The sequence below is a fragment of the Drosophila ficusphila genome, unplaced genomic scaffold (genome assembly GCF_018152265.1).
Source record: "Drosophila ficusphila isolate 14025-0441.05 unplaced genomic scaffold, ASM1815226v1 contig_791, whole genome shotgun sequence".
Lineage (NCBI taxonomy): Eukaryota > Metazoa > Arthropoda > Insecta > Diptera > Drosophilidae > Drosophila > Drosophila ficusphila.
The window spans coordinates 19,065,375-19,088,744 of NW_025064737.1; the positions used below are offsets into that span (position 1 = coordinate 19,065,375).

Below are 23,370 nucleotides of genomic sequence, written 5' to 3' on the forward strand. Positions count from 1 at the left end.
CTCCCACAAAAACCCACGCCCACACGGCGTATGAGTAATGACGCCGGCTTACGGCTCTCGTGCACCGAGCTAATTTGAATTTTAAGGCCATTCGCAAGCAGCACTCCAATTTCAATTGCTCGGAAAACTTGCGCCACGCCACGACTTCGACACTCGAGTCGCAATGGTGGCCATTAATTTGCAACGCCTCAAAATTGTTTACGAAACATTAAGCAATTGCAGTGCCAGCGAAAAAAAGAAGTGACATTAAATATACAACATAGTGGCCCAGTCGCCGCCCACCGAGTTAGATTCGCTGGCGAAATGGTGGGTGGCGTAGGATATCACATTAAGAATTTAAATTAATTAAATTAAAATGCGTGGTGCTCTCGGTTGTTGTTGCTGCGGCTTTTGGCCAACCGACGACTACCAACAACCAACTAAGAGCGAGCAACGAGCAACGTCTGTTTCGCCCTCGCTCGTCCTGTTCCTGTGCGGTTTTCCTGGGAGCCTGGGCCGGAGGTTTGTTAAAGCTGCCACAAGATTTGCATAAAGTATAATGGCCATCTTCCTGGTCCTAGCCAAAGGACGACATTGCTCGGGCAGAGAAAAGAAAAGGGGGAACGGAAAAGGGAGGGGTCTGCGTCTCCCACTCCTGGATGAAAAAACCAACCGAGCGTGGCCATTCAATTTTCATTTTTTTCTCTGGCTCCGTCGTCTTTGAACTTTTCACATTTCTCGTTCGCTCTGCTCTTGTTGTTTTTTTTTTTTTTTTTGGCTGTCGCGAAGCATTTGTACTCTGTACTTTTTGCACAAGACATTTCCGCGCCGCATGTCCAGTTCCTGTCCAAAAGCTTTTGGTAGTCGCTCGATTCTCGTCTCTCGATTTTTGCTCCTTGCCCGCTGGCCGCCGTTTTATGGACCGCTTGGTTTCTCTTTGGCTTGGATTTTTCCCAGCCATCGTCTTCTCCTTTGCTTCCTGGCGGAGAAATTTCAATTTGATTTTGCTCCCACGATCGTTTTGTTTTATTTCCTGTAGATATCTGCAATTTCGTGTATCAGATTTGCTCCTTTTACAAGCAGCGCCCAATAAAAATTGACTTCACTCGCTTCCGCCGCCGCCAAAGGTTGAGCATTTAAGCTGCCCGCTTCTCGCTGTTAAACGAACTGATAAATTTAATGCTCCGTTATGGCCGGTCCTTGAAACAGCGGCTAAACAGCCGCTGGGCTTTGGTTATTGTTCACCCGAAATCCCGGCATCTTCTGCTGTTTTCTGCCCGAAATTCAAGACGTGAGTGTGCGGCGGTGCGGCTTATTGTGTTCTGGGCTTATTTTACAAATTGCTTTTAATTACCGCCTCCGAAAAGCGGCTGGGAGCTTAGCCAGTCGGCTCACGAACAGCCGAAAGGTGAGTGGCAATAACCGTGGGCTCAAATCGAAGCTCGGTAAAGTGCTGTCTGCATTTCTATTTCCAGCCAGCTGGCGGTGGAAAGTTTCATTCAGCAAATAGCCCGTGGTGCAAAAACTTGAGCAAATTCACTCTGCAAACAGAAACACACCCACTACTTTTTACCAAGTTTATACCACTTATGATTCTCGTACTTTATGAACAAAAAAAAAAAGCTATACAAAATCTCTACCTCAATGTAGCTTTTGTTTATAATTCCGATCAATAATTCTGTTTGGGAATTATCTGAAAACATTTAGTTTTTAGTTTGACTGCACTCATTCTCCAAACCTTAAGGAATTCATATAGTAGTATTGTGTTGAAGTTTTAACCCAGCTAAAAAGTTACATAATATATTTATGATGAAGTTAGAAAACGGGTGAAATGGGCAGCAACTTTTCACGAAATAATTTCGCCATATGCGCTCCGCACAAACGTGGCCAAAAGTCGAGGAGGCGGCCATGTTGGCGGACGACCTTTGCCTTTCGGCCCGCCTCATATTTGGGCTAACTGTTTGCTTGTGTGAGTGTGTTCTTTGAGGCCAAAATGCAAATGTTTGGCCGCCTCACAAATCCTATTATTTTATTATGAGGGTCAGCCGAGTGTCGTCGGGCGCAATATTGTTAATATGAAGAGCAAACAAAAGGCCGTCGCCGCCCTCTTTCCGCCAAATTGGGCGCACAGCGGCCTTTCTCGGCCATAAACATTCGGATATCTTGCGATAACTTTCGCCGCTCGTATAATAAATATATTCCCCCTAAAGCCTGAATTCCGAATTTTTGTATAATTTAAGGCGCCTAATCGGATTCGAGTTGATAAGCCGACAGCATCCGTTTAAAGAGCTTTTGACCTGGCCGCATTTTCACTATTAGTCCGGATAATTACGTGCATTTAATCACAACAGGAATGCGGTTTAGAAAAACCAAATCCCCCATTCCCCCATCCCCAATTCCCAGTTTCCATTTGAGCCATGTGAGCTTGTGTGCCGTTGGCCAATTTTCAGCTAACTAATGTTTGTCTGTTACTTTGCATTGCGCTTATTTCTGCTCATTTATTTAACACTGTTTCCTCTGTCTGTGATTGCTGTTTCCCGTCCCTTGTTTGCCGAGTGGTCGACTGTTTTTCCGCTTTTCCGAGTTCTTTTTAAAGTTTCACGGCGAGCGCAGCGGGGAGTTTGGAAATAAATTAAACGGGATAATTTGTGGTGCGTTTGCCATAGCAAAATGTTAATGAGGTCGGTTGTGGGCTTGGGTCGTAGTCGGGGTCTGGGTCCCATATAGGTGATTTCCCGCCCAAACTCCGACTCCGACATGGTGACACTGCGAAAGATAAAGCCCGAGGAGCGAACAAACATTTAGCAATGTCAACCAGAAGGGGAGTGGGCTGTAAATTTCAATTTGCTAGCAGGACCGAGAGCATCATTTAGATTGTTTAAATACCAGCAAAAGTGAGGCAGGAGTCCGGGCGTCTTGTCTCAAAGGCAAATGGAAATGCATCCGCACGCAGCCAGACAAATTGGGCAACAGTTTTTCAGATCCCTTGGCTTTTCTGCAGGAAGAAGGGCTGTCTAGTCCTGCAGAAAAGCCCTCGTCCTGGCTGCTTGTGGTTTCATTTGCCGGGCATAAATCAAGCAGAAATTGCAGGACGACCCCCTCCGGACAATCTGTCACCCCCCGCCGAGCACTAAGGTCGGCTACAATTTTAAAGATAAACACTCGCCAGACTTCTGTCGCTCTCTCTGGCCCCAAAGTTATTTCATATCTAAGCCAAATTTAATGGCCATGTCCGATGTCCAAGTCGACTGGACCGAGAGACAGGACTCAGACGGAGTCAAGTCAAATCCCTGCTTATGTATGCATGAATATATATCCCAGTGCCTCTTGCTCCTGGTATCGTCCTGGTATTTTTCCTTTGTCCCCAGCCCGAATATTTGCCAATCAATTATGCATGGGACCCCATTGGATTTTGATATGTGTCAGTGTATTGCTTCCTGGAGTTTGCCTAAGTGACAACCGAAGAAACAGATGGGGGAAGAGGAAGGGCCGTCTTCTAATTACTTTAATTTAGAGCCACAAAAGGAGTGCGCTCGATAGTTCAATGGGAATTGCGAATCAAAGTCACTGCAACTGGGTCGAACAGCTGTGAGTTTGCCAACTCGAAAGTTATCGGCGGCCAAGCAAATGTTGTCTGCTCCGGAAGCGGAAACAAGCTGTGCACACGAGTGGAGGCGGCCAAGAGGAAGTAAGCCAGCCATCTAGCCAGTCCTTCTGCCTTTCAGCTTTTCAGGCATCCAGAGACTCAGAGAGCCAGAGATTGTCGTTGCGGCGCAGTTAGTCAGCAAGTCGTTGCAGTAAATGGGGCGAGCAGAAGGAAAAAGGCCAGCGAGGAATAATCCTGCGGCAGCAGACGGAATGCTGCTTAGTTGACTCGATACTCGCTGGCTGAAAAAGAAGGCGGCAAAAGAGGAGGAGGAGGGGGAGTCCTTGCCCCACCAACACAGCCCCACATGTGGCAGGCACTCGAGTGCAGTTTGCTTTTAATTCAGCATGGAAAATGAAATTGAAAACTGTGCCAAATGTGTGCACACAAACACAAGACACCGCTCGTATAGACAAACTTACTTCGTGGCACTGGGAACAAAATAAGACAGCAAGTGAGGCATATTTATCATATTAGAATTTAAAATTCAGAACAGAAACATTGCAAAAATGTTTTACTAAGTTGCAACACATCACTTATGCTGACAAAAGTTTTTTAACAAGAAAACTCGTCCTACTTTTACATTGTTACTTAAAACAAAATGTAAATTGTTTAGTTAAAATATTCCTCCTACTGGAGATTTTATAAAATAAGTTTTATATATTTTTTTCAGTTTTCAGCTGAGCGTTGCAGCTGAAAAGCAAAACCGAGGACGCTTCTCCGCAAAAGTGACATGTAATAAATTTTATTGATTTTCACTTTGGCCAGAAGGCTTCGGGCGCCCCATTCTGCGGCTTTAATGCATTTTTAAGACTTAAATATTGCGGTAGGAGCGGGTTTTCGGGACGATGAGTTGGCAATTATAATTGAATTAGAAATGCCAATCTCGGTCTGGGTTTGTGCCGCTGCATTGAGTGGATTTGAATGGGAATCTGTGTGCCATGTTGGGGTTGCATTTGCGATTAGTTGGTCCTCGACAGATTGCTCGGAAATAGTTGGAAAACCAGTTGCGACCCCCTGCAGTTCTGCATTTTTCATGCATTGGCTGTCACACACATACTGATCTCGAACAGACATGCCAGTGTATCTCTGTTTGAATTTATTGCATTTTTAATCAGTCGGCTCGGTTTCAATCCTATGGGCGTATACCATTTTATTCCATGTTTTTAAATGCAGCCCTTTGCTTACACAACGCAGGGTGAAACAATAAACGCCCTATTAATAAATAACATCTACTGGCATTGTTTGCCTTGCTCTTTTTGTGCAATTTATGTTTACCCATTGTTGTTCATGAATCGTCTGTCCGGCCAAAAGAACTCACCTGCAAATATATAAAATATACAAAGCGAATCAGAAAGGGTTTGCCTTTGTAAAAAGGAGTAATTAATTAAATTTTGCGCACGTTTGCAGAGCTAACCAAATTAGACACAGTTTATTGGCAAAAACAATATTGTTTAGTGTTTTAGTGTAGAGTTTTCATTGGGAATTTTCCATTTAGGGGAACTTAAACCGTGCCAGCAGACTGGCAATTTTAGTCAGGGACTTATCTGATAAAATATGAGTGGTTAACATGCACATCTAATTTGGAGAAAGGAAAAATTATAATATATTGTCGTCGTAGCCGCTTTTTGCTGATTCCTCTATGCGATTGTTCATATTTTTTGTAGCTCTCTGCAGCCGGGTTAATGTGTATGCCTCATTTATCAAAGCACAAAATGCTGCTCTTGTTTTCCCGTCAAAGGGTTGAGGAACGTCCTTCTGCCCACCCAAACAACCAAAACACCCAACCACCCCCTTTTCCATGTGCGTGTACAGCACATGAAAAATCCTGCGGCTAATAAGTGACACGCGTCGATTAATAAAACTGTACGACTTGTACAAGGCTGCCGCCCTCTCTTTGGGGGGCGTGGCCCCGGGGGAGTGTATGGAATGCCACTGCGTGTGTCGTACATTAAAGGGCCATGTCACAGTCAACGATTATGCAAAGCAGCCAACCGATCTTGGATAAGACCAAGACCCTGCGAAGGACTTTCCCGTAATTGCGTAAGTCCTTTGGGGACGTTTAGGTGGCGCTGCCTCTGCGTTAATAGCTCGATAAGATTCCCGATGACCCCTGAATAACTTAACCTTTTCGACGCGGATCGTAAGTTTAAACATTCTAGTAGTTTGATTTTCACATAGTGTATCTCGTCTTAAAAGGGTTGCTTAATATAAAAACTAAATGTTCCTAATTCCGGTGTTGTTGACTTAACCACAATAGCAAAACAAGGAGGTATGCTAGCTTTCACCGCAGTATACAGTTTGTTAGAGAATTAAAATACAAACTTTTAGAGGAATGTCACTTCAAATTGGGATTAAAATTTTCAGCAAACCCATTTTTTGGAAATTAGGAAAGGGGTTATCATCAGAAAAATTGAAAAAAAATCGGCCAAAAAATTTAAAATAGTTTTATGATGCAGTTGGTTCAAAAGGTTAAAAATATATGAGGGTCATAAAAGTCTTATTGTATTATTTAACTTATTTGAATTGACTTTATTATTCACTATGCAAAACAAATAGATTCAGCCAGTAGCAAGGAATGTGATTAAAAAACAATCTAAGATGGCAAATTTATGCAAGCAATATATACACTATTGAGCAATTTCTTAAAAATAAGTTCACAAGTTCATAAGCAAGCCAAATGAAATCCCAGGATTTGCATATTTCTTAAAGTGCGATAGTATTACAGATTATCTCGCCCGGCGAACCAATGAGGTTTGCATTTCGCTCCGTCTAAGCATGTGGCAAGTAAATCAAATTTTAAAATATGCCAACAGCAAAAATATGAAATCAAAATCCATTCAATTTCCATTTGCGGGAGGGAGGAAGGGGAGCGAGTGTCCTGTGGCTCCGACTCGCTTTTTTTGTGGCCGTATGGAAATGAGTGAGCTGGATTCCAGCTCCTCTCGGTTATTGCTCTTCGTTATTTTGTGAGCGTTAGAAAAACAGATGCAAATCAACAAGCTGCCAGCCAGATAAGGCAAAAACAAGTGTCTCCTTTCTGTCCTGCGTGTCCTGGATATCCATCTATCCATCTTTTGTACCCCCACCCCACCCCAAGTCCTTGCTTTTGCTATCTGGCATATCGCTCGTATTTACAATCCGTATGCAGAGATGAATGATGCTGCCAATGAGCGTGTGTTCGGGATGTGTTTTGACAGCATTTTGCTATTAACTTGCTATTCCTTGGCTGATATTTGTTTTTCTTTTCACTCCGTCCGGGTGACAACTCTGCTTGTCCTCTGTGCGGAGGGAAAGGGAATCGCAATGGACTTCGGCTGGGCTTTGATAAGCCATCGTCTGAGCCAAATGACTAAAATGACTACCCCGGGGTCGAGCAGATCTCCGGATAAGTGATTTATGCATTATGTGTCTATCGTTATGAACATAAATCGCATTAAGATTGCTCTACCCTGCCCCCGTTGTCTCATTAACATCATCAACCCCCTCCTAGGGGTTCCTTCTTTTTTTCCCCCACCCCAAGTCCTCCTTTTGAAGTTTACACCTGCGGCATCTCAGACTCAGACCCAGAATGAAAAACAAAAGCTGCTTTGTTTGCCAACCTTGGGCCGAGTTGTTCGGGTGGCGTTTTTTATTTCCTCCTAACGAGAAACTTCAATATTGTCCCTTCTGCCCAGCATCCAAACAGAAAGCGAGCTAGAAAGAAGGCAAGACAAATATTAACCCGGGGCTATTCATTAAACAGTCCTTTGCTCATATGTTTTGCTTTCGCCTGTCACTCTGTGTCCTTTCATTAAACAAGCTCGTGTCCCTGTCTCCGTCTCTCTCTCTCTCTCTGTCTCTGTCCCTCTACTCAAGTTCCCCCTCCGGCAGCCACTTGAAGCGCTCATTGTTTGCACTTGATGATGCCGGGTTGACAGCCACGCCCACGTCAAAGCCAACGCCCCCGCCCCATCGTCCCCCGCCTCTTAGGTTCTCCAACGAGTTGCAGACATTTATGGCAATATTGCCGGGCGTCTTCGACAGCACCTGCTGCTTGGGGCACTCACTGCACCAGGGGAAAAATTAAAGAAGCCAATGGTTGGGAAAAGTATTAGTCCCATTATGAATGCATTAAGAAAATTAAAAAACAGATATACCTAACAAGACTTAAAATATGAAATAATTTGCTTATCAATCAACAAAGTTATATCATTTAAATAAAACAAATGCTAAATTTATTTCTGAGTTTTCCCTCTGTGTAAAGTTGGTTAAGCGAAAATGCTTAACGCCATCTTGGCAAACGGGACTCGATTTCTCATTTCAATTTCGGCACTTCTGGGTTGTCGGTTTTAATATATATCTTCGCCTCTCTGGAAAACTCTGGAACTCTTGCTTCTCTGTGGCTCAGCAGCTTTGCTCATTGTCTCCGCTGACAGCAGCTGGTCGACATTAAAACGCTTAACGACGGCGGTCCTTGCCCGCCCCCTGTTATAAAAAAAAACGAAACCAGCAACACAGCCACATCAACCCCAGTCAGCCGTTTGACCGTCTGAGTGGCATAAAACGCACCTGATGTGCAAAAACTGCTTAATTGAAAACATAAGCTTCTATAATTTCGTTCGCCCGGCCACGCGGTGTCAAAGAACTCAATTTAAATATTATAATTTATGCGGCTGCATATTAAAAGGCACGATCACGTAGCCAGGACCTCCATCGTTTGGAGAGGATACTGTTGAAGGAGCACTGAATGGCGTGATGGCCACTTTCTGTCTGTCTGACTGTCGGTCTGTCTGCAATTAAAAGCGCTTAAATCAATAAGCCCCACACAGTTGACGTTCCATTTCTCATTTGGCCGGAACGTGTTGGCTCTTAGTATGCAAAGCACATTCCTTCGAGGGTAATGGATCCGTCGTTCTCCTCAGCGACATCTTCATGACTTATCACCGGGAATTTGCTCTAACCGATTGCCGGCAGGCGCGAAACTGTCCCAGCGGCCTTGTTGCGAATTTGTGATTGGCAGCTTGAGACTCTTGCCATCATATCATGGCAACAATGGCAACTTTGGCTCCCGTTTGGCGACTTATCAAGGTCCCAGCCTCAAATCTGCCAGCGCGACAAATTCGCGCGTTATCTCAATCTTGGCAGCAGCGGCAACAATCTCACCTGCCACTTCCTTGCTCCTCGAAGGGAAAATATGGCTGGCGAACAGTGGTGGAAAGTATTGTGAAACTTAAGTACTGGTTTTTTCGAACAGAAGTAAAATTTAAAGTACTCAAAAACTTTTTTGTTTATACACAAAAATTAATTTCAAATTAAATTCAAAAGTTTGTATACCTGTTTTAATTTAAAAAAAAAAAGAAGAAATTTTTCTTATCCATATAATTGCCAAATCATGATGAACTGTTTTTAAACCCTTTTAAATGTTATATTTAAATGTTATAATTACATGGGATTTTCTTTTCTTGGCTCGTTTATCATGTGGCTCATTCTAAGCAAAACTTCCAGTTTTGTACCTTTTTAAGAAAAAGGTAGTGGGTGCCCTTCTCCCCACGGTTTAAGGGGGTGGTTGGGTGATTCTGCGGTGGTGGGGCGGTCTTCATTATTTCTTTTCACGCAACCGTTTCTCGGTTTTGTGGTGGTGCAAATGGAGGGGATGGGGGTGAACGAAAGTGGAACGATGCCGGCGAAACTTCATCCTCCTGCAGTCATTCATTTCCCCGGCTGAGAGGTCCACCATTGTTGCTGTTCGTAATTTATCTACCGCCTTTGTCTACCGCCGGCGTCTCAATGTCACCCGTTTCTGGGTTCTGCGGTCTTTGACGAAAATTCCTGGGGCACAAACCCCAAACCTCTCAACCTCCCCCGCCAAATGGAAAATCTCAGCGCAGTGCTTAGCATCTCAATTCGGTTTTTGGTCGGGTGGCTGTTGCTATCTCTGGGCCGATAATAAAAATACCACCGCCAAGGTCCCAGGGGTGTGACAACTTCCAGCTTTGATTTTTCCTTGTTTCTCTGGCTTTTCCCCCAGACTCATTTTCCTTTTTCCCTTTTCCTTTTGCCAAGACTCGAATGTCTTATCAGCAGTCGCAACTGCCGCCCCCGAGAAGTATGCAACGCTAAATTATGTCAATAAGTAAATGAATTTCGGCTAAATTCAGATTTTAATATCAACTGGGAGGATGGGAAAATCTCACAGGATTCTCATTTTCCTCGGCTTCCTCACTTATTCATACGGCTAAAAAATATACTCTCGCACACATGTGGGTTGTTTATTTGTCGTTTTGATGACGAAATCTCGGGAAGGCGTGCATATGCGACTTGCCACGCCCGCCACTTTGTTCTTGATTTTAACAAAACTGTCTGTTTAAAGGAAACAAAGTGAAATTGTCTCCTTTGGGGGTCCCAAAAAAAGCAAAGAACGGGAAAAAAGAGCCCGAAATGTGACGTTCCTGGGAAATGTATTTAATATGCAAATCCTGTGTGTCCTTTGAGATGATTATGGCGCACATTATGTTCCAAACAAGCGCACGTAGGAGAGGAAGTCACTTTCACCCACGCACACTCATTTATCGATTCAAAAAGCGCCCATTCCACCCGTCGTACTGACAAATTGTTGACTAATTTAAGCCAAATTAAAGACGTTTTCGGCCCGCTCGAACATGGTTGGTTTCAAGCTGAAAATTAATATAGATGGGAAATGGAGTTTCGTGGTTTTTTTTGCCCTGGCGGATTTGTTTTGTGAGTGCCGCGCGGAACTTTTCCAATTTGTGCACCGAAAAAGGATAGATAAACAGAGACGCAGACATGGACATTAACTCTAGCCTCGAATCCAGACATGGGAAAACCCGGGACAAGGCAAGTGCACCTGGCCAGACACCTCCCACCACCCCAACCACCTTCACTGACCTCTGCGGCCCGTCGGACAGCCGGAAAAAACTAATCGAACCGAAATACTCGAAATGTTTGCCTGATTTCTCGAGAGTACGCGCAGCTTGAAATTGCAATCATTGAACAGAATTATCCGTCCTTTCTCTTTGCCGTGTTATTTTTTCAGCCATCCCTCGATCCGGAAACTTCAACCAACTTGTCGGGGGCTTAAAAAAAATGCTCCACTATCCCCGATAAATTAGCTCTTTAGAGCACCGAGCCGCGATTCCTTGCAGACTTTGCTTTGATTGCATTTAACTCGATTTAATACAACTACGATTGCTGCGGTGTGGAAAATGGAAAATGCTTCTCGCCCGCAAGACGGAGATTTTAATGGCGAGCAGAAAGTTCCACGATGACATTTGGCACATCTTTATATACATTTTTTAAGCTTTGCGTTTAATTAAAATACAAACAGCGATTTTCCCGCAATTATCCCTTTTTTCTCGGCTCCTTCTTTTCCGTCCGATTTTTGCACATCTTTCGCCTCGCGCCCAGATTATCTCCATCTAAATGATGGCAAAAAATTATGCACGAACCCGGAAAATGGTCAGATGTTTTTTTTTTCTTTTCTCCCTAATTAAATGTGTGGCATTAGGTGGCGCATTTTGGCACCGAGTCCAGCTTCTGGTCACAGATTTGTGGCCGGCGATAAGGCCAACATGAGCATGTAACCGCCGAACAGATGATGTCAATGCCAGTGGGTTCGGGAACTTTAGGGGGTTGAGGAGGGGTCGACGGGGTCAGGGGGTCAGAAGGGCAGAGGGTCAGTTAGTTGGCCAACGCTTTCAGCTGCCAATTTACGCCGCCATTATTGAGGTTTTTTCATACGTTTCCGGCGACTGCAGCATCTTGTCTTCCTTTTCCGCGTCCTTCTTCATTTAATTTTTTATTTATTTCCCTCTTCTTTTTTTTTTTGGACTTCTCCGCTCTGTTTGTTTTGGCCTGGCCCACCAAAAATAATTCTGCACGCTGCCTTCGTACCGTCATTACGTCCGCTCTTTTGCCGCGGCGTTCCGGCGGAGTCGTAAAGTAAATTTTTTAATTAGAGTCACGAGTAAAACAAACCAATTAGTAAAGCTGTCAGAGCAATCCTTTCTCCTCGGCTCTCCTTGGCCGGCCGTGTTGTATTTTTAATTTCTTGGCCGTGTTTTGGCCGCAATTTACGCGTGCTGCCGCGTTGGTGGCGTGTGAATTATTGAAAGAGTAAATTATGTGAAAAGGGCAAATTAAGGAGGTTCGGCGGGGGGCGGCACTTGCTATGATTTTTACGACTATGACCCATCCCTCCGACTGGACTGATTCTGGGTCCCATTTACCCGCCCCATTTCGGCGCATCAAGTGTCCGAGAGTTCGAGTTGTGAAGGGAAGAAAAGGGAGCTGGGAGGCTTCTTGAAAACCAAAATTTAGTTTTAATTAAATAGCACAATTGCCACTGCCGCCGGGCACCTTTCATCCTTCGAGGAAAACTTCTTGGTTGCCATTGTTGTTCGGTTTGGCTGTGTTTTAGTTTTAGTTTTGGTTTTGGTGTTGGTTTATATTCGTGGCTACGTGAGCTGCATGACCGATGAATGACCGGGGGTACTGGCAAGTAAACGGGGAAGTGAGCATGACTCATGGAGCGAAGCGAAATGAAACGAAAAGTGCGATGGACTTGGGGCTCGGAAAGTTTTGAACTTGGCCCCCGTCGCTGCCACGGCTAGCAATAATACAAAAAGCAAAAAATAAGCATGAAAAACAAGGCAACACAAGACACAAAAAAAAGCAAAAATGATGAGGGAAAACTGTGGAGAAAACTAAGTTATTAGCACCAACTGGGCGATGGGCGTTGTGTTTGTTGTGGGCGTGGTCGCTGCACTTGTAGTTTATGTTTACTGCATTCTGAGTGCGAGCGTGCGGCAACAATTTTTGGGCCAAAAACTCTGGCCATTGTCGTCAGTCTGTTTTCGAATTCTTTTTTGGCCGACAGAGAGAGGATATAGGATGGAAAATCCATCGGCTTTAAAAAGGGATTAAAGAAAAAAGATATTGCAGAGTTTACATGGACTTAAAAAAATATTACTGACTTAATCGGTATTGTATTGTATATTGTAGAACTAATAGAAATGAGAGTACCCTATGAAAGCACTCTTTTCGATTAGATAACAGATTATTATTTTTGAACATTTCAGAATTATTTTATTGAAACTGAAACTTCCAGGATTAGTTTTTCTTCTTCATCTTTTATACAATTTATTATTTTTGCACTTTGTGGCAAAATATTTGCGGCTGCTGGTATTAGCATTTTATTTTATTTGTACAAATGTTCTTCCGTATTTACTCTGGCCAAGTTTACCCAATTGTGTATCTGTTTGTCCACAACTCGTTTCGGGCAATTTCCAATGTTGGTCGCAGTACATCGAATTTGGCCTTTGTTGGCGCCTCTGTAAACACACTCGACTTGGCCAACCGATGAGGTTGAGGTGAGGTGAGCGCCGGGGAGTCTGAACATTTTGGCAGGGCCGTGTCTTGGCACGCCAGCACCTGTTCTTCACACACACACACACATATATATATATATACACACTCATACACCCGCCCTGCGAGTTGGCCGGGCCTAATAAAAATAAATAGCCATATAAAAGCGAAACGAAATTCATGGCAACGCCTGGCGATACAATAAAGCATATTATTTCGGCATTTATTTCCCGTCGCACCATCTCGGCGGCCATTTGGCAGGACTAAAGTGTTTTCCCACTCGGAGTGTTGGCACAACTTCGCCGGCTAATGAGTGCAAGAGCTACGTGATTTACCGAGATCACAGTCATTTGGCAGAATGCATCGGAAAGGGGCGTTTGCTTCCAGCTCATTAGATTCCGCTGCTCGAGAAACCCCACTACCTCTGCAGATAATTCCCGACTGAGGAGCAAATCGGAAAGGGGAAAGGGGAAAGGAGACTTCACTTCGCAACACAAATGCTTATTTATGCCCGATATTGCTCGAGTTCTGTGCAAAGTCCTTGTCGGCTATTTACTCTGCAGGAGCACTCCACTCGAGTCGAATGCATCCGGCCGAGAGGAATCGAAACGTATTGATTTATGGCTGCAACTGAGCGGCAGTCCAAGGTGGAGACACTTGCGGAAAGTTTGTCCTGGATCCCAGATCCTGCCAGCTGAAAGTTCAATCAAGTGAACTCGCAGTGGCTGTGGCTGTTGCTCTACCAGTGGCAGTGGCAGTGGAGTTCGGTCATTGATAAGTCATAAGTTGCTCGCCGCCTTGCCACACAAGTGCGCCCAAGTTGCGTCACAAACTTTGTCAAAGTCAAACACAAAGTTTCCCGCTGGCCGGGAAATGCCAATGGCTTAGATATTAGCAGTGCATTAGTTGCCAGTGCATTATTAATGACAAGCTGCGCATTGATTTTTACACTTGCCCCTTTGACAGCTTACTTTTTTCCAGTCTTACTGTTTTTCGTTTACCGCTTCATCAATATTAATTGAGTTGATTGAATGGACGAACACGAAAAGGCTTTCCGTTCCGAAATCCAATAACATTTGCACTTGGAAAAATGGAAAAAACCGCTTTCTTTGACTATAAATAAATACCATAAATAAAATGGCGAGAGATTTTGTTTTATAATTCGCAAAAGGGGCTGCTTTAATCTATAAATCTTTTCCATTCTTTTATTTCCCTTGCTGCTTTATGAATTTTTATGTTGGGAATTATTTATTTATTAAAGTAGCAGCTTTCACAGCTTTAAATCATAATAACGAAAATAGGTTGACCTGAAAAACATTTTCAATTAACGAGAACTAGATCCTTGTATTTTCTGAGTGCTGCCAGTGATTTGCTCGCCTCTTTGTTAACCCAGATATTGATAACTTTTCACATTAACTGTGCCGCGTGACCTCGTGACCTGTTGCATGTTCGTCCGTGCAGTTAATTACTTTGATTTATTTGAGAGTTATACACATGCGTGGTTCTCCTGTCACATAGTTCAAATCGCGCTTAATTACGGCGCCGTGTACTTACAAATTAACAAAATTGCTCACTGCCCAGATAAGCCCACCCACCCGGCCGCTAATTTATTACAGATTTTAACCTAGTTGCCAGCAAGCAATTCACCTGCCACTCGAGACTGAGCCGTTGAATTTATTGTTTTGTTAGACCAAAAATTACAGCGATAAAAAGCTACAAAGTGCTTAAGTGCGACATTCGAGGAGGAAGTTCCCTTTAGAAAAGACAGAGGACAAAGCTGGCATCGATAAAAATCGATAAGCATCGGCAATAAATTGCCAACCAGAATTCAAATAAAGCCAAATGCCGGCTAATCTCCATTAGGCAAATACGTTGAGCTCACCGAAAATGTTGTGACCCATTTTGGGCGTTATTGTTGCTCTGTTTTTTTTTTTTTTTGGGGCGTTGGATTTGGAACGTGGGCGGTGCGATTTGGGGTGGAAAAGGTCACTCTAAGTGCTTTTCATTGAGCACTGAACTGCGAACTGCGAACGGAAGCGGGCATAAACTTAATGGAATTTAGATTTCTTCATTACGGCAACAGGTGAAAGGAGCATCAAAAGGTGGCCTTTTGGCCCGACTTGATTACCTGCGCACACACATGAAAGAGATTCCAGATTTGGATCGCTTAATATTCGGGTTCATTTTCATGGGATTATAAAGAGCCCTCTGGCCCAAAGGTTAAATGCTTAGGCTAGAACATCAATAGCAAATTGATTTGTTCATGATAATTCGAAAAGGTAAAGAGGATTAGCCAACAATTGTGGATAATTGCCGAGGGTCCTGGGCTATTTTCATTCGCTCTTTCGAGGGAAAATTCCCTCAGAAAGTCGTTTGACCCCCTAAGGGAATTGATTGGAACGCATTGGAGCACGTGTCGTAAAAGTGCGCAGGGCGGTGCTGGCGGGAGTTCACGGTACAACATGAATATATGGCATCGTATGCGCCCGTGCTTATTATTTACATTCGGCTACAACATTGTCGCAGAATTCGAATGGCCAGTGCGGTCGTGACCCAGTCAATGCTTTCGCATGTGTAGTGCATACTACATGGGCACACAATCAAGGAGTTTCGTCCTTTGGTCCCGGCCAAGTTTTATGCTGAGTAATGGCCAGCCATATCCATTGCAATGCTGCTGCTTTTGCCGCTTTTGCTGCTTCTGCTGCCGCCAGTGGCCGTAAAGAATCGCACTCACAATCGCCATCGCAATCGTACTCGCACTCGTAGTTTACATAACAGTTTTACGGCCAGCACTTAAATGCCCTGCGAGTCATAAATGGCGGAGAGATATCAAGCATACGCCATGTACGCCCCGCTCCGGAACCAATCTTTTTGGCCCGATTGATATTCCTGCCGAAAGTGCCACTGCTGCTGCCACTGCGTTCATTGAACCCTTTTTGGCAATGATCACTGATGCTATGGCTTCTTCCACTGATGTTAATGGTGATGCTGCTACATTGTAGCCCTAACATACATGAACCCGGACTTATTTTCCGGCCAGAACATGCACAACATCCGCCGAGCAGCTTCCGTCTCGAATATTTACGCTCGGCTTCAGTCGCAGAAGTTCGTTATTAGAAAAGTTTTAATGTCCCTACCAAACGCACAACAAAACAGGCCACACTCGCCCAAAAAAAGACTGCCTAAATTGGTTGAGAGAAGCTAACTTAAAGGGGAGTATACGAAATTGGAGTAAGCAAGTACAAGAAAATTATTCAATATACTTTTTGGCAGAAGTTTCCTAAGAAGAAAATTTAAATTTACCACTTTTCTACTGGAAGTATTTTTTTTTTTGTATATTTACTTCCTTAGAAACAAAGTTTTTATTTGAAGTGTCAAAATAGAGATACTTTAAGCTTTGTTTCGACTTAAGTTGGATGGATTCCGCCGTCCAGCCGCAAATGTGAGCTTGTCAAGCGACTGGCAACGATCTGCTGTTGGCACTTAATAAGCTCCATTTGCGCCAGCCGCAAAAGTAAGGCGACCTTCGGTTTGTTGGCTTTTAATTTGCCATCGAAGGCTCTCGCTCGACTGAGCAGCCAAGTTTGATGCTGCCTGGGAGACGTCATCATCGGACTGGGCCGAAATTTACATAACTGAAAAAATATTGTGCGGGCGGCGGGTCTAAACGAGGCACAAACGCTGCCCTGCGGCTTTCTACTTTCCCCTTCCCCCTTCCCCAACCACTTTCCACTTGCCGCAGCGCTGCTTACAAGCATTTTTAAAGCGGGTTCCCTCGACACTTCCCCTTGGCTTTTTCGGGAGCAAAAACAGATGTAAAACTTCGGGCAAAGAAAAAATGCCAAAGCAGGGCAGAAACAAAAAATAAAAAGAGAAAATATGAATAAGCCGTGCATGGGGTCTGGCAGCCTTCTAGGCAAATGTGTTTAACATGGGGAAGCAGCGTTTGGGCTGCCGGGCTTTTCCACTCTTTTTGGCCAGAAAAAACAACATTGGCCAGAAAGTTAAAAGGTGGCCCTGGGCCACATACGACACATGCAACATAAATGGGACTCATGGAACACGTGGCGTCCATAAATGGTGCCGACTTCATCGATATTTCATTTAACCCTTTAATAAAAGATATGTCCCCGAAACTTACTTCATAACTTGTCTTGTCGCTCGCCGGCTCTCAAGTCTCCCAGGCGGCCAAGAAGTTTTCGGGGAAAGTTAAAGGAGCCTCCGAATTTAGCCGCTGGCAAATTGAAATTGATTACCAAAGCAAAACAATTGAGCGTTTTGTATGTATTTTGGTGGCGATGAGGCGGAGGGGTTTTGGGGCACAGTCCGAATGTTTATTTATACCAGGCAGTTGGGGTTCAATCGGAGCCTATTTGCATAAGCGACCGACCAGCTTATTACACAATTTAGTATGGAAATGGTGTGCGGAGTGAACTTGAACCTTACACTCGCTCCCAGCTCAGCTGGTTTTCAGCTTGGCCTCCGCCGACTTTCGCTGCTTGCGCACATAGGTCTTGTAATAGAAGTCGAAGAACATGGAGAACATGAAGATGTTCTGGATGAACCCGATGAAGGCGATGAAGACGGGGAACTGGCACGGATTCCGCACGATTACCAGCAGGAAGTGGAACGTGAGGTAGCCGAACTGCATCAGTTGCAACTGCGTGATGCGCTGCTTCCACCAGAGCAGGTTCTTCACAACGTCCAGTGATGCGGCAAAGTAGTAGGCGTACATCACAGTGTGCACGAGCAGGTTGATCACCCCCAGCATGGTGCAGTGGGAACCGCCTAGGAAGGTCATGAAGATGGACACCCCGAAGACCATTCCTCCGTGGTGGTAGACGTGCAGGAAGCTCACTTGCGAGTTCTTCTTGCGAAGGACTATGAAAACCTGTGGAAGTTCTTGGAGTTTTATATGGGAACGAAGAGATTTATAACTCCCAACTAACCGTATCCAGCAGATCCAGGTACTTGAGCATATAGTAGGCATACGAGGCATACAATGTTTTCATCATAGCAGGAGAGGTATCCGTGTGATTAACTGGCTGGCAAGTCCAACTGTATCCCGGTTGCAAGTAGGTGTTGCTCAGACCAATCACAAAAATTGTGGCGTTTGCCACCACCTGAACCACATTGTACACTTGCATCACTTTTTTAAGTTCAAAAGGATTTCGATTCTCCATCCATTTTGGACCGTAATGTAAAACAAAAGCCACATATAGACCCACAATTGCCAGAACGATCCACAGGTTGCCCAGCAAGGGTAAGTGTGCCACTCGAGGATCCCCGTGCTCGGCGTAGAGATCCCGCACCAGGCAGTACAGGTAGGCCACCATGTTGTGCCTCATCCTGATCGCGATTCTGTAATACTCCTTGCCAAAATGCCGGAAAGCGATTTACAACCCACGAAGGTCTTCAGTCTTCTGAACGGAACTAAGCGATCCGCCGGCATTCCGGTTTCGGTTCTCTATGTTAATGACCGCTAAATGAGAAGCGGCACGATTCGATATTAACCCGAGTCAGGCGTTGCACTGCCAGAGAGATTTGCTTTCAATGTTGCTGGTTTCAAAATTTCAAATTGGATTTACGCTCAAAAAAATACTGAGGAAAACTAAAGCTTTCAGTTTGTTACAATAAAAATTTTCGCAAATTCGCAGAACATTTTTAAACTAATCTTCTGCTTACTATAAATCCAATAAAAAATTGTTGATAAATGACTAGCAACACGATTCGATATTAACCTGAGTCAGGCGTTGCACTGCCAGAGAGATTCGCTTTCAATGTTGCTGGTTTCCAAATTTCAAATTGGATTTTCGCTCAAAAAAACACTGAGGAAAACTAAAGCTTTCAGTTTGTTACAATAAAAATTTTCGCAAATTCGCAGAACATTTTTAAACTAATTTTCTGCTTACTATAAATCCAATATAAAATTGTTGATGCGTAGCTCAAAGTATACAATTTCGTTATCTGTTATCTTTTTAAAAACAACAACATTGACTAAACTCTGCAACATTTTGTATTTATCTCTTTGAACTCGCGGCGGTCGGGGGTAAACAGGGTTTAGCTATTACTTGACAATGTATGGGAATTTATGGGCTATAACCAGCCGCTACGGAAACTTTGCTGAGTGGGAAAAAATGAGGTTCCATCCCCCTATCGCAAAAGTGGGCAAAAGTGGGCTGTGGGTGGAAGGGTGGTGACATCAATTTGGGTTACTCAACGTTAATCGTTTGGCTCGCAGCTTGCGGCTGCGAGATATATGCAACTAACCCAGTTTACAAAGCATGCCAATAAATTTGCAGCATAACTGCCAATATAAGCGCAACTGTTTTGAAATTAAGCCAAAAGAGAGAGGGAAACGGAAACGTCAGCTGCAGCATCTAGTATCCGGCAGGCAGGATCCCGGACTCAGGATCCAGCATCCAACATCCAGCATCTCGCATCCAACATCCAACATCCAAGTGACCCACTGAGCGACTCCGCCATGCTTGATAAATTCGCCAAGTCTGTACAATGGCTGTAAATAGCCGCGGGCATCGGACAAATGGCTCTTAAAAAACAACAGCAGGGGCAAAGCGGAGCGCTGGAGTAAAACGTAGCGAAGCCAACTCAGCGAAATAGGCAAAAGTGTTTTACGACCTGGCTCGAAGCGCAAAAGGAACGGGCTGCAGGTGGCCAATCAAACTGAAGCAGCTGCAATTTGTTTGCGCAACGTGCAAACTTGGCTGACATTTTGTGGTGGAAAGTTTTCAGTTTTCGGCCGGACTCGAGTTTATTTCGATAAGTAAATGTGCCAATTTGCAGGGCAAAATCAATCAGGGAACTGTTCGTGAACTGTTCTCCTTATTCCTTATTCCTTATTGGCACAATAAACCACGGCAGGTGGACTGGGCCATTTCACTTACTTTCACTCGTGTCCTTAAGCCGCAATTGATGCGTGTGTAAGGGACACACACACATAAACTCATATGAGGATATGTCCTTGGGGCTCCTGCGGTGACCTTGTTGTGTATGTGTGTGTGTGTGGCAGACATTGAGCCAGCCAGCGCCAAAACAATCATTTGCATTTCGCCTCCCCACGGACAATGTAATGGACGTCAGCTCATTTGCACAAATAAGCCATAACCATCGCACGTTCCCCCCGTCGATTGGCGTCCATTTTGGGGACTTCAGGAGGAGGGGGGTTCCTGAAATATCCGTCCGAGGAGCCGGCGATGTTGCAATAACGGTAATGGCCGCGGTAACGACAACAGCAAACAACAGAAATAATAATGATAATCATTTTGCGCGCACCGGAAGTATGCAAATATACGACACGAAGGACGAAGGAAGCAAGGCGAAGGATGCGGATACCCGACTGCTCGAATTTACCCGGCCAAAAGGAAAGTAACGGAAAGGCAAGTTAAGGTAAGGAAAAAACCCTGGCCTTAACAGGTCGACCTGAAAATTAAAAGTCCGCCGCGAATGAAGCGTTAATGACGACGAGTAAGTAAACAGTTTTTGGGGCGACAGCATAAATATGAAAATGAGTCCCCTCACCCGCCACGCCCCCCTTATGTCTCCCAGTCAATATATATACGTATATAGCTTTCTGTGTCGTTGGCCATGGCATGAAATGAAAATAATAATCTCTTTGGCCAGGAAATGAAGGGAAATTCAACAGGAAACTTTTGTGACGTGCCGCAAACAGTTCGCACAAACACACTCGACGAATGCGACTGTTTGTGTGAGTGTGAGTCTGCGTGTGTGTGTGAGTGAGTGTTTGTATTTAAATTGAAAGGTCCAACACAAACACAAGCCGGCCAACACTCATGCAGGTGTTAAACTGCGCGGCGTCTCTTTGTGTGAGTTGCCAATGCAAATTACAGTCATTTGGCCTGATACTTTTTTCCCACCCGCTTCCTCGGGAATTTTATTTAAAAACGCTGAAAAATATATGTAGTTTCGGCGGATGGGAAAATGCTCGCTGATTTTTTCCGCCATATGCTGCCCACTATCAATGGCATTGTTGCCTGTCACGCACTCGCACTGCGGAAAAACTATACAAATTTAATTGATAAACTGGATAAAACGGCTTTAAAATTGTATTTCAAAAAGCTCCTCTCAAAAGCATTGGTTTTAAGCTATTCAAAAGGAATTTGTTTTGATTTAAATATATCAAGAAACGAAAAAACCAATTAATGTTAATCCATTAACCACTCCTAATTCTTCTGTATATATTAAAAAAATAATATAAGGATTTATTCTGTTATGCAATTATTTTATTAATTACTTTTTAATGAAGTTATCTATCAATGGGCTGAAATTATAAGACTTAAATCATTACATTAGGTTAAAGTCAATGTGTAATGAACATTTGTTTGTATCTCGGTAATTAATTGTTTTTGTCTGTTTTTTTATTCAACTTATGTTTTTCACTGTGCAATTTTGGCAGGCTCACCTGTTTTGACCGCCGAGTTCCCTCCACAGGAATAGTAATAAAACTTTATGCGCACTCATTATGCGCCCAACCACCCAAAACATTGCACCTTTGAGGACTGTCATTAGTACATAGTGCATAATTTTCGAGACAGCCGACAATCTGTGCATGGGCGGCCGTAATTATCGCCCCGACAAGTGGATGGGCGATAATGGCTTGATTTCCAGGCAGGCAAAAGAAGGTAAATGGGTATTAATTATTATGATTATGGCTGGTCCAAAGACACTCGTTATTGGCATTGCCATGATGGCGCATGGAAAACATTCTGGGAAGGAACCTCCGAAAATCCCCCTTCCACTCAGCCAGTAGCTCGTTGGAGCGGAATTTGGCAAATGCCGAAAACTTCAAGGGTATTATATAAATGTTGGCCCTGGTCATGTCTTCTAAGCATATTTTGAATGCCAAGCAAATCCACAACGCGCCACGCCACTCCACTCCACATTTGCCCCATGTTTTAGCCATGAAAGTCACTTCCAAAGTTCAAGTCAATGTCGCAAAATGTTAACGGCGCGTTAATAATGCGATTAGTGGATGCTACGGACCCATTCCGATCCACCGACCCGCCATACCAGCCATTGGGTTCCCCAACTTCCCATTCAGACCCAACACCATGTATATGTATACCCACCGGAGGACGGAGAGCACATTTGAATGCGACCGCCCAACTGAAGAAACATGGCGAAATTGGCTTTAATTGGTAAAATAAGCATAGAAGGGGGAAAGAGTGGGAGTTTGGGCCAAGGAACATGAGTGCGGTACCGCCTTCGGTCCTTTCCGCCCTGGTGCTAATTAATAAATTTCTTGGGGATTTCTCGCTGCTCCTTCTTTTTCGGGTTGCCAGCCATAATTATCGCATGGCAATCGCCCTGGGGACACAGCGTGAAAATGTCTATGCTAATACATAAACTCATACATATATAAATATGAAATAGGGAAGAAAAGCTCGGAGCTCCTATGTGATCCTGAAAATCCCCGATAAGTGAAGCCTTCAATTATCCTCGCTGGTTTGGTGTGGCTGTCAGCGTCAATCCCCTGGTAATAGGATATTTTCAATTTCCATTTGCCCGCTCGTATATTTTTCAGTTTCGTATTTGTTTTAAGTTATGCGCCCATGGCTCTCCGGGGGAATCGTTCATTTTTTCTCCATCTCCATCTCCACCTCCACACCACAACTCCTCTTCCCTTTTGAACATATTTCATTGATACGCTGCTCTTGGCTGGTGGAAACACGACAGGATACATATACATACACTGAGCAGGAGGCTGTACATCTGGCAAGGGGCCGAGTTGGAATATTGTCAACCCGCCGAGAAGAGCTGGCACGGGTCGTCCTGGTCACGTAATTGAGCCCTACACCACGGGGGACCAGTCGGCCAGTCGAGTCGAGCAGTAGAGTCGACGAGCCGCTTTCTGGGCAATAGAAAATGAATTGTATGCACGGAAATATGACAAACAATCAAAACGAATTCGGGAAAAAACCGCAACACAAACCAACAAATGCGCCAGCTGAGCCAGAGATTTGTTTCCCCAGTAACCAGCAGCCAGCAGCTAGCAGCCAGTATCCAGTAACCGTGGGGGCTGCGATGGTACATGGCCCTGTGAGTTAATGGAAAAGGAGGCGTGGCCGGCGAGAGGCTGAAAAAATCCTGGACGCCGGGCACAAGCGACAGCGACTACGGCGACGGCAACGGCGTCTGATGGAAATTTATTGCTGGCAACATACCCAAAGGGATTCGCAAATATAATACTATAGTCAGTTCGCTGTAGCAGAAGCAACCAGTCACTGAGAAAATTCGTATTATATGTGGGGAAAACTTAAAACATACTCAGAAGTATTTTAAACGGAATTATCAAAGTGATCGCAGAATAAAGATTTTTAAAGTGGAATTTATAATATATT

General features: G+C 44.2%; 2 protein-coding genes across 2 annotated transcripts in view; both read right to left on the reverse strand.

The window, feature by feature from the left end:
- LOC108095811 (neurotrimin) overlaps window positions 1-23,370 on the reverse strand; it is a 63,568-nt gene that overhangs the window by 20,462 nt on the left and 19,736 nt on the right. The window lies entirely within an intron of this gene.
- LOC108095812 (elongation of very long chain fatty acids protein) lies at window positions 17,279-18,681 on the reverse strand. The gene is made up of 2 exons (XM_017197085.2): window positions 17,941-18,681; window positions 17,279-17,882 (listed from the first exon to the last, which is right to left on the reverse strand). The coding sequence occupies exons 1-2, from the start codon at window positions 18,337-18,339 to the stop codon at window positions 17,451-17,453; spliced, it is 831 nt and encodes a 276-aa protein (XP_017052574.1). The 5' UTR covers window positions 18,340-18,681; the 3' UTR covers window positions 17,279-17,450.